Consider the following 12,333-nt stretch of genomic DNA (forward strand, 5'->3'; position numbering starts at 1 on the left):
TCGACTCGAATCGAATATTGTCCACGAATTCGCCGAATCAGTCGAATCGAATTTTTCATTTCTTCGCTCATCTCTATTTATGATGATAGAGATGAAAATGTCTTTGTTATTTTTTTTTCTATTGTTATTTCTGTGCAAATTACTAATAAATATTTAAATATAAAAAAAAAACTGCAAAGACTGTGAACTTGTTCCAGACTTCAGAGTAAATGGCATTTGTTTGCATCCTTCCTGAAACCCTGCAGGATTTACCACTGAAAGAGGATGGCCCTAATCCTTCAATCCTTCCATCCTTCCGTCTCAATTTTCAATCCATCCTGGGCCCGTTGTTGTGGAAACACTGGTAGCTGAAGTGCATGGTCCAGACTCTAGTTCCATGGCTAGGGTAAAACCCAGACCTGCAGGCTACTCGGGCATGTGTGTTACCACAGTGAGACTCTCAGACAACAATCCCCCCCTGGAACTTCATGACCAAAGCCAGTAGAGGAAAGCCATTTGCTAGGCAACTATTCCTTGGCTGAGTAAGTGTCCACTTCCTCCACAAATAGGATCAAATGAGGGAGGCCCCGTACTTGAGTGTGTCAGGGAAGATCGCCGCGGCGCACGAATCTGCGCATGCGCAGGATCCCGACAAGGCATACAGACGTGCGGGCACTAGGACCCCTGTCACCAATGCGTCGCCGGGCGGGCACTAGGACCCAGGTGTGCCTGTCACCAATGACGGCGCCGGGCAGGCTATTTAAACGAGCCACTGCAGGATCCAAAATATGGTCCAATTCTTTGCCTGTGATTCCTGACTCTGTGTTATTTCCTGTTGCCGAACTCAGCCTGCTCCTGACTACCGTTGACCTTCTCCTGCCCTGACCCCTGGCTTGTCTCTGGATATTCTTCTGCCTGCTCCTGATCATTCTGACCTCCTGTTGCTGAATCTGGCCTGTGACCCGACTATCCTTCTGCCTGCTGCTCGGGTCTTCTCTGCCTCCTCGGATACCAAACCCAGCCCGCCTGACTCTGTTAACTGCCTCACGGTGCATCCGTATCCATCCATCCTGCACGGATCCATCCGCATCCTGCTCTGGTCTGCTCTGCCTCTTCATGTCAGGCTCACTACTAAATTACGTGACACTAGCTGTCACGATATAAGGTCAGGTTCAGAGACCAGTTGCTACAGCAGTGTAAGGCTTACTTGAAACCAGCAGGATTGGTACACCAGCGGCCCACCCTGGGAATGACGCAGGCTCACCTGAGGTGCGGGGTCTAAGCATCCACCGGTCTTCCCCAGAGCTCCTAATGGTGGAGATGGATTTGGCTGCGTGTGAATACCAGGTCGCAGATCTCAGGATCACCCCACCAGGGAATGAGTAGGCTGGAAACCAAAAGCGGATCAAACAGTTCAGGGATCAAACAGAAGCGGAGTCAGTCACAAGCCAAGGGTCGGTCACCAATGGTAGTAGATAGGATGAGGCAGAATCATAGTCAGTAGCAAGCCAAAGGTCGGTAACGTAGATGAAGACAGCAGCAGGAACAATAAGCGGGATATTGGCTGGTAAGGCACAATAATCTGGCAACTAGGAAGTGCATGGACATGGCTTTTATAAGGAAGTTCATGGGAGGAGCAAGGAGTTCAAGGTTCAAGAGAAATCAAGGCACAAGGCAGGATTATCCAAGAATTGTCAAGGGAGCTGTCCAGCATTCCAGATAGCTCAGTGAGAAGAGACATTGCCTCCCACTGCAGAAGGGCCAGGTTCGATCCCAGGCTCTGACACCAGCGGTCTCCTCTACCGCAGCTGGGTATACCTGGGGGCTGCGACCTGGTCTCAGCCTGCTCCAAGTCTATCCCCACCATCAGGGGCTCTGGTGAACAAGCAGACTGGGGCTTAGACCCTGGGGAACCCCAAACTGTGGACCTATAGAGCTGCTGCCAGAGTTGTGACAGAGTGATACGGGCAAGATCTTTTTGATTAAAGACCCATTTATTGGGAACCGAAAACACCTGGCGCCACAGCCCCTTTTGACATTCTGGGCACCCGCAGCCTCTGAAGATAACATTCGGTCATGGACATGATAGTTCCACTTCCATTGGAACCTGCTGTTGAGTTTCCTTCATTTCTAAATGCATGACACCGCTGCTTTGTTAACATCATGCAGAATAACCAGTCAAGCCTGAATGCGAGGTGACAATGCACATAGTAACTGCAGGTGGTGATCCACCCTGTAATCACAGGCATCAAAGGTGACAATAGTCCGAGATAATGAACCTACCATACAGGATCCAGTGATCTCCAGTCACACCCATACCCAGAGACTCCTGCATGCCTGAGGAGAAGCACTTTGAGTCAGCTCAAGTGCTGACTTCTGTATTGCAAAAAGGAAATTCTTTGGAATGTACAGAGAATGCAGTATGCCTAGGGTAGCATAGGGTTGCAAGACATCAGCGTTTCCAGGAGACCCCTAAATTGGGAAACTTGACAAAACTGACAGAGATACCACTTCCGAAGAGGTTCCCTGCTCATTGGCCTATTCTGAGAAGGAGCAGAAATGTACTCACTTGAGCATTGAACTGGGCTTCCGTATTGATGACTAGATGGGTCGGCTCCCACTGTTTTGACACCTCCAATCCAGCCAAAACTTCTCAGGCTGGCCTGATGAAAATCCCTTTTGAACTAGTAGGTGATCTGGGCTCTGGGCCAACAGTAGAATACCATCCAAGTAATGATGGATACAAAGCACCCCATTTCCTCAGAGGGGCTACACGGAGATTAGGACCTTTTCAAAAGGTAATCTGTGAAGTGGAGAGCCATGAAGGAAGGTATGTAAACTGGAATTGTCAATCCCCCATTGAGATTCAGTTTCTTTAAACTCAACACCAGTTGAATCTTCAGTCTTCTTCGTACAGCCACAGAAGAGAAAGTCTGAGGGAGGACTTAGAATTAATGTCCTTTGCAGTCATATTATTGATGTACTGAAGGAGGACATCCACCTCTTGAGCAGAAAATGTTACTCTGGTTTGGATGAAGAATAATTCTAGAGGGCGATGTCTGAACCACCAAAAGTAACCGAGTTTCACCATAGAAGGCACCAGGCCTGGACTGGGGCAAAAAATAGGCCTGGACATTTTAGACTGAGCAGACAATTTCACGGGGGGGGGGGGGGTGCAAGGGCATTCACGGGAGCAGTTGGTGATGGAATATTCACGGAGTCGGTCCTCCACACTGGAATATAAAGGGGCACTGTGATATAAATTACAGTGCCCCTTAACAGCGCAGTCCCCTTTATATCACAGTGTCCCTTTACATTACAGTGCCCCTAGAGATCTAATCACAGTGCCCCCTATATATTCAAAAAGATGACCCAATCCACCAAAGAGACATCTTCATATGGCTAAGAAGGGATGTCTCTTTGCTGGACAGGGATGTCTTTTTGCTGGATGGGGATGTCCCTTCATTGACTGGGCTGTCTCTTTGCTGGATTGGGATGTCTCTTTGCTGGACTCAACTGGGCAAAGAGACAGCCCAGTCCAGCAAAGTGACAGCCCAGTCCAGCAAAGAGACAGCCCAGTCCAGCAAAGAGACAGCCCCATCCACTGCTACTACAGACCTGTCACAGTGTCTTCAGTGCAGCGGCCGGCCGAGGAGGTGTCCCTGTGTCAGCGGTGCTTCCTGCTTGTCTTCAGGAAGCATCACTGCCACTCCTCCTGTGGGCCCTGCTTTGGACATAGCCACACAGCGGGAGGTGAGTGCTGGACGTGGTCTCTATTAGCCCTGTATTAGGGGTTGAAAGGAACAAAATGGACCATGGCTGTTCTTCCTTCAGAAAGGTGCCTTTGTACACTCTTACACCAGCTCTTGAAGTTTCTCATTTTGGTGAAATAGTCTTGAGTCTTGAAATGTAACGTGGGTCAAACTAGCCGAGAGAACTCACCTGAGCCTTGACCTCCTATGAAGAGGAAGGCCAAACTAACCATTGACAGCTCTTGAAATAGTGCTTAGCGTAGGGATGCTGATTGGTATACAGAGCGGCTTGTCAAACATGAGCATTAGGGCTCGTTTGCATGTGCAGATAACATAGCTGCTCCTCTGAAAAGTGATCCCATGTAGTCACTTTTCATAGGGCATTAAACAGGTAGTTTAGTATTGTCCACATCTTTGCAGTGGAGTGCAATGCTGTAATGTGTTACTGCAATACACGTTAAGTATGTTAGCATGTGGCCATGCCATTATCTTCAACATAGAAGTGGCGGTTTCCTCCTGGATAGGGTATAATTTTGCAGCTGCTTACTAATGAAAAACTTCATGCCACTATTGCCACTCCTCTTGAAACAACCTCTTCATCCTTCTATTCACTGGGGAGAGTGGAAGGCTGTGCCTTGAAAACGTGATGTTCTGACTTCGAAAGGCAGTCATCTGGGTCATCCTGTTCTGGGCCTGCTACCCTAATGAATGAATGGACCCAAGAGGCACTTGAACCCTGCTTAGCCTTTTCAAGGAGGATGATTGACCTTTTTCTATGTCTGGTGAAGCCAGGTGCAAGGCAAAAGTGAATGCCTTGGATAAAGGTGCCTCCAGAGCCAGGATTAAAGATGGCTATGATGGGCTTGGGGCCTCCTTGGTAAGGAGGGCTGTGGTACCCTGTACTGCTCTGCAGGGCTACATCCTTGACGTTGTGCCTGGAGTCTGCTGGCATAAGTGGTTGGAGAACTCAGAGGATCATTAACTATTTGTCCATGAAGGACCATGACTTGCTGACTCCCAACCTCCTTTGTCCTTAGAGAGGTTTCAGTGGCAATATCAGACATGTTAGTCTGGTATTAGGTCCCCTCTACAGGCTCAGCACTCTGCTTTGTCACCCTTAGAGCTCAGGGAAGCAGACATGCCAACACTCACTGGGAACTTGTGTGCATCCTGGGTGAGACCCGCGTGGCTGGAAGAGCCACTGGACTCGTCATGCCATGGCAACACTATTTTAGCTTGACCTTAGGGCTGGTTCACACTATAGAAACGCAGTCCAGATGTGTTCCGGATGCATTTTTGCATACACATTTTTTATGCGTTTTTGCCACATTCCGGTGCATTTTTGATTCATCCCAGTGCGTTTTTATGTATTAGTGCATTTTTTCCCCTCTCTCTATTGCTTCAATTGAAATAGGGACACGTGCGGTCCAGTGTGCTTTTGGTGTGTTCCACCGCATTGTAGTACAGTTCTGTGCAGAAAAAAATGCAGCCTGTTCTACTTCTTTTTCTACAGCTGGAACCGCAAGGACTGATGTGAACTATGACATGGACAACCATGTAACCTACTTTCTGAGCATTGCTGATGCAGAAAAAAAAGCAACTGAATAGCATGCAGTGTGAACTGGCCCTCTAAGCAAGCGTGAGCTGGGTTGTACTAGAAGATGAAGGCCACGCTCATAGAAAGGCCCTCTTTTGCCTCTTCTTACTTCCCACACTGATGGTCCCTACCTGAGCACTTGGAGGTCTTGGTTATGTGGCAGAAGGCTCATGTTGGAGCAAGGATGTCAGCCCTGCGCAGAAAGTAAAATGAAAGACTCAGAGATAGAAGCAAACAGATCATAGACATGTGCCAGAATCATCTCCCTCTCCTCATTCATCTGCAGCATAAGCAAGGGAAAACAGAAGAGGTTTCCAGTACAAACCCACCTTGCACATGCGTAAGGCTGGACACGCCTTAAAGGTGGTCGCCACAAGAGGCCCTCTGCACAGTGTATGTATGGATGCCATAGCCAGCCATGAGACCAGAAATAGCCACAAACCCTGGACCGGATCGTGTACACGCACAGGCCACAAGTGAAAGAAAAACTGCTGACAAAAGAAAAACCCTCAAATCACTATCACAAAGGAAAAAATGACAAAATCTAATGAACGTAGAGGCAAGGGAGGAAGACAAAAAGGGATAGCATGAACCTGTGGGAGAAAAGAAACAGGCAGCACTAACTCCAGCACCATGATTATGCTCAGGTGTGCAGAGAAACACACAGAGCATGGACTGAAGCTAACAAACACCAGCTCAGATGCAGCACATGAGGCTCTGACGTCTCTTGTTAGAGAACTCCTCAGCCCCAAAAGAACACCAGAAGGGACTCCCCACCTTGTTGGTGCATTCAGCAACCTAAGATGCAGGACTCTGCCTGGGAGAGGCTGAATCTAGGCGGACTCCGACTCAGTCGGCAGGTAGGGACTTAATGCAATATCACAGTCTTGCATGTGGAGATCTTGAGGACAAAAAGGAGAACGGGGGAGGTTGCTCTCAGTCAGTCTTTTATAGATATACACAGGTGCTGTGGGTGGATATAGGGGTGGAGATATGTCACATGTATGCTGCCATGTTGGTGTCAGGAAAGTATTGTAGCAAGGAAAAATCAACATAAAGATGTGTATTGGTCCCAAATCTCTTCTATAAAGATTCTGGTGTGACATGACCCTTGATACATAGATTATAGGGCACCGTCATGACTAAGACCCAGGAAGGGGTTGAAACATATCAAACTTGCTCTGTATTGGATTCCCCTTTTATGTCTTGATGAATGCTTAATAAAGATTCCACAGATTTTTAACTTCCTTGTTGCCGGACCTTTTTCTATTCTGACTTGTGCACTAGCAGAACATAGACTGTTTGTCACCAGAAGACCATAACCCACAGGTCATCATCAGACCATAAACCACAGGCCACTATTAGACCATAATTCATAGACCACTGTCCGCTCAAAGACCACCATTGGACTATAGGCAACTGTTGGATCAGAAATGATATGCCATTTTTACATCATGCACCATATTCCATAGCTAGCCCTCATGCATAGGTCACTATTAAGCCATTAATTACCATTATTCTGCACACCAAAAACCACCATTATAAGCTGGATCATAGGCCACCAGTTTATCAAAATTCTCTAACTGGTTGAACTGTTTCTTTTCCAGATGTTGGGCCTTTAATGGCAACATGGAATATTGGTGGATAATCCACAGCCCCATCCTGCTGGCTTCTGTGGTGAGTTGGTCAGATATGCATGAGACTTGTAGTACCGCTCCAGGCAGAAAGGTGAAAGATTTCCTTGCTGGTCATATAGTTGAGGGAGCAAGCATCTCCCTCAATGTACCATTCCGAAATTTGGGTCCAACATGAAAGAGAGGATACGTCGCCACTCAACCGACCTGGTGCTTAGGTAGTATAAGTGTATGTGGCCTCAGCCAATGAGGCTCCAGTGTGGCTGGAGTGGTATTGGCTGAGGCTACATACACTTACACTACCTAAGCAACGTGTCAGTTGAATGGTGACATCCTCTTTTTCGTGTTGGTCACATTTACTAGATATGCTCTTCAACCATTGTACTCCACAAATCTAATGTACTATTTTTTAATTTAATTGCCGACCTTTCCAGAAAACAAACTAGGTGAAAACGCACAGGTGTGAACATATCCCATAGGAAATCATGTTAAATGACTGCACTGTGTTTCTGCAAAATGCTGCAGAAAACACTTAGGTGTGAGTTTAGGATTAGCCAGGTACTGTTTCTTTTTAAAAGCCTTACTAGGGGATAAGTACATACCTAATGGGGGCTCTTTTTCCTACAATGTTCTCACCAATTTTCACAATTTCAGAATAAACAGAATCAAAATACAAAGTACCTTGTATGATTCTTTTTATATTCTCACGATGTTCAGTGACACATACAGTGGGAAAATAATGATTTAAACCCCTGCAGATTTTGTAAGTTTTCCCACTTACAAAGAAATGAGGGGTCTATAATTTTTATCATAGATCTATTTTAAACGACAGAGACAGCATATCAACTGAAAATAAAAAAAGACACACGTGATACGAATGTTATCAATTGAGTTGCAGTTCAGTGAGTAAAATAAGTATTTGATTCCCGAGCAAACCATGACTTAGTACTTGGTGGAGAAACTGTTGTTGATAAGCACAGAGGTGAGATGTTTCTTGTAGTTGGTTACCAGGTTGGCACACATCTCAGGAGGGATTTTGGTCCACTCTTCTTTATAGATCTTCTCTAAATCCTTAAGTTTTCTTGGCTGTTAAATAGTCCCACTCCAAAAAATATTGGTGAGTAGAATGAAACTGAAAGTCCTTAATCCAAAACCCTTGACCAGTGTTCACACCCGTTTGTGCTAGAATCACATACCGCACTCACCAGATATTGGTGAAGAAAATGCCTTATATATGGGCTCAGGAATCCTAGATCCCCTCAACTCAGCCTCCAAACACCAGGTCAAGATGGAAATCCCCCAATGCAGGTAAAGATGTATGCCTCAGAATCCCAAACTGTAGTTTTAATCAGCCTCCAACCTCCAGGACCACCAAAGATCACTCGCCATAGGAAGATGATTGGTACAGAGGAAAAAATGTATATAGTGTAATACTGCAAGACTCAAACAGGATGAATGCAAATACCAAACCACTCCCATCTTAAAAGAATGTAATCAGCATTTATTATTTATCTGGAGCCAAACCGCCACATCACCAGGGTAAAGATCTCACAGTCAGCGATAAATGACAGCATGTTAGAATCCGCCCTCTAGCAAGATGGCCCCTGAGAGCGCCGCACGCTGGCGTGCACTCCACTTACTGGAAGTGACATGGTACGTTGGACGGCGAAGCTGGAAATGAGCCAACGCGTTTTGCCCCACCTCCAGGGCGTTTTCAAAGACAACGATATTCCGGTCCTCACCCTTAATATAGTAAGTTTGAGATCCTCCCCTTTATACCGGATTGGTCAGATACCATTAACAAAACGATTCAGCTGTCAGCTATTTCTTATGCGGGATCCTTTTAAAATACTTATCACATACGTCGAATGAAATTCCAAGATGACATCTACTAATTTACTAGTAATGCAAAAAATATCATTATTATTAAGCCTCACTCGATAACAACAATGCTCATTACAAATAACCACAATTTAAAACTACAATTTAAATGAAAAACAAGAAATAAAATTATATATCTTCCTAAATATATATTACCCCCAAAAAAATGGGAGGCTGATTAAAACTATTTAATGGTATTTGCATTCATCCTGTTTGAGTCTTGCAGTATTACACTATATACATTTTTTCCTCTGTACCAATCATCTTCCTATGGCGAGTGATCTTTGGTGGTCCTGGAGGTTGGAGGCTGATTAAAACTACAGTTTGGGATTCTGAGGCATACATCTTTACCTGCATTGGGGGATTTCCATCTTGACCTGGTGTTTGGAGGCTGAGTTGAGGGGATCTAGGATTCCTGAGCCCATATATAAGGCATTTTCTTCACCAATATCTGGTGAGTGCGGTATGTGATTCTAGCACAAACGGGTGTGAACACTGGTCAAGGGTTTTGGATTAAGGACTTTCAGTTTCATTCTGCTCACCAATATTTTTTGTAGTGGGACTATTTAACAGCCAAAAAAACGTAAGGATTTAGAGAAGATCTATAAAGAAGAGTGGACCAAAATCCCTCCTGAGATGTGTGCCAACCTGGTAACCAACTACAAGAAACGTCTCACCTCTGTGCTTATCAGCAATTGTTTCTCCACCAAGTACTAAGTCATGGTTTGCTTGGGGATCAAATAATTATTTTACTCACTGAACTGCAATTCAATTTATAACATTCGTATCATGTTTCTTCTGGATTTTTGGTTGATATGCTGTCTGTCGTTTAAAATAGATCTATGATAAAAATTATAGACCCCTCATTTCTTTGTAAGTGGGCAAACTTATAAAATCTGCAGGGGATCAAATCATTATTTTCCCCCTGTATTGGCTGGTCAATGTTCTTTATCTCTTTGATTCTTTTCTATCATAAATTCCTATCAACTCTTATTAAAAAATATCTTCCATATAACCTCTTTATATAAAACAATGTCGTTGTTGATTTGCAGCCTCTTAAAACCTCTGCAGATAAACTATGGCAGCAATATAAAGAAAGAGGTTATAAAGACGATACATATTATGAATAGAACTTTAAATATTTCTATGAGTAAGGATAGAGAGGTTATGGATGATAGAGAAAAATCAAAGAGATGAAAGGAGCCATGGCCATAAGAACACTTGGGAGGAAACATTCCGTACAATGATACTTATTGCAGCAGGTTGTCATGAATGTGGAATTAACCTCCTCAATACTGGACAACTGTCACACTTTAACGCTGGGTTCACCTTTGCCCTCAGGCTGCAGGATGGTTGTGGGTGCAAGAATCGCACCTGTTCCCACACCCGCAACCATATGCAGCCGCATCACGCTGCTCTTCCGAAACACGTGGGGCTCTTTCTGAATGGCACCCCTATGCATCTCAGCACACAGCAGGATCGCGGCTTGACTGGTGCGGCGGTGATCAGGGATACTGACCGGTGACAGAAGGAAACAAAAAATATTAATAACAATAATAATGTTTTTCTTTTTCTTTTTTTTATTTTACAGTTTTTTTTACAAACTGTTACCAGAGAGGTGCAGTGTTACCATAGTGACACTGTACTATTCTGAGGAGGTGATCAGGATTTTTTTTTTTGTACACTGATTGCTTATAACAGTGTTGATCACTGTTATAAGCAATTATTTTTTGAATGGCATTCATTCATTCATAGGGTGTACTATTGTGACAGCTGTGATTGGTCACAGCTATCACATTGTACAGTTGCAATGTGATTGGCCCTGTATGTACCATGTGATCACTGTGACCAATCACAAAGATCATCACAATAGTACACAATGAATGGCTATGAATGAAAGCAGTTCATTGTGTAAAACTGTCATGTGTTTGCTGCGATTGTACTGGCTGGCCCAGTACAATGATGTCATCCACTGTGTCTGGTGGATAAATCGAGCTGCAGCAGAGCCGCTAGAGCACAAAGGAAGCACGCTTCTGGGAAGACGTTTTATGATGTCCACATGTCCACCCAGGATGGGAAAGCTCCTGCTCAGCCGTCATTCTGCTATAGGCTGGGCAGGAAGCAGTTAAACCCAAAACCAAAAATGATAAATATTGCAGCATATCAATCCTTAGATGTGGTGGTGGATGCATTCATTTTTTTCTTTCTTTTTTCTTCTTCTTTTTTTTTTTTAAGGCTTTTCCCGTTTCACCTGGTGATCTGACCAGTAACACACATCCTGTAATAGAGTGACTACTCTCTGGATGAAGGAGCACAGGGGGTACAGCAGAGACCAGCATTGTCAGTCTGGGAGGGAGGGGAGAGAGTGTTGGATGTACTAGCAGATTTAAACACACTTACACATTGAAGCCAAACTCCAGGTCACACTTATAATTAGTTACAGCAAACTGTTTATTTCTTTTGAGTTTAAATATTTTAGATGAACAAATAAAAGCTGATCATTATAAGCACCCCTGCCAGTGGTAAATGGTTTGTCTCATCTCTATAACTGATACATCTGGAAGAGAACTTGTTTTGAAAACCAACAGATTTAATGGGCAGATCACCAGATGAAAATAGAAGAAAGTCTAAAAAAGAAAAGTAATGCAGCTATCACATCCAAGAATTGGTAAGCTGCAATATAATGAATGTTTTCTTTTGGGTTTAAATACAGATTTTGTCACATTAAAAAAGAAAAGCCTTAGTTTAATTTGTAAATAACTGACATGCTTTTGTATCAAAATCATATTTTAGTATAATTTTAAACAGAATTAATTACATAATTAAATTTCCTATGTGATATAAGTATGTGTGTGTGTATGTATGCAACAGGCCACTGGTGTGAATGTCTCTGACCAAACAATCAGAAACAGACTTCATGAGGGTGGCCTGAGGGCCCGACGTCCTCTAGTGGGCCCTGTTCTCACTGCCTGGCACCATAGAGCTGGATTGGCATTTGCCATTGAACACCAGAATTGGCAGGTCCACCACTGGCACCCTGTGCTTTTCACAGATGTGAGCAGGTTCACCCTGAGCACATGTGACAGATGTGAAAGGGTCTGGAGAAGCCATGGAGAACGTTCTGCTGCCTGTAACATGGTTCAGCATGACCGTTTTGGTGGTGGGTCAGTGATGGTCTGGGGAGGCATATCCATGGAGGAACCCACAGACCTCTACAGGCTAGACCATGGCACCCTGACTGCCCTTAGGTATGGGGATGAAATCCTTGGACCCATTGTCAGACCCTACACTGGTGCAGTGGGTCCTGGGTTCCTCCTGGTGCAGTGGGTGCTGGGTTCCTCCTGTGGAAGTGGGTCCTGAGTTCCTCCTGGTGCACGACAATGCCCAGCCTCATGTGGCGAGAGTATACAGGCAGTTCATGGAAGATGAAGGAATTGATACCATTGAATGGCCCCCACGCTCACCTGACCTAAATCCAATAGAACACCTC

General features: G+C 44.7%; 1 protein-coding gene across 1 annotated transcript in view; it reads left to right on the plus strand.

Moving 5' to 3' along the window:
- Window positions 1–12,333, plus strand: part of LOC149431424 (glucagon receptor-like) — a 147,080-nt gene that overhangs the window by 111,309 nt on the left and 23,438 nt on the right. The window contains exon 9 of the mRNA XM_089665617.1: window positions 6,936–7,005. Within this exon, the coding sequence (XP_089521743.1) occupies window positions 6,936–7,005 (70 nt within the window). The remainder of the gene's footprint in view (window positions 1–6,935; window positions 7,006–12,333) is intronic.

Source organism: Staurois parvus, unplaced genomic scaffold (assembly GCF_062004578.1).
Source record: "Staurois parvus isolate SC_StPar_1 unplaced genomic scaffold, SC_StPar_1.0 ptg002268l, whole genome shotgun sequence".
In the NCBI taxonomy this organism is placed as follows: Eukaryota; Metazoa; Chordata; class Amphibia; order Anura; family Ranidae; genus Staurois; species Staurois parvus.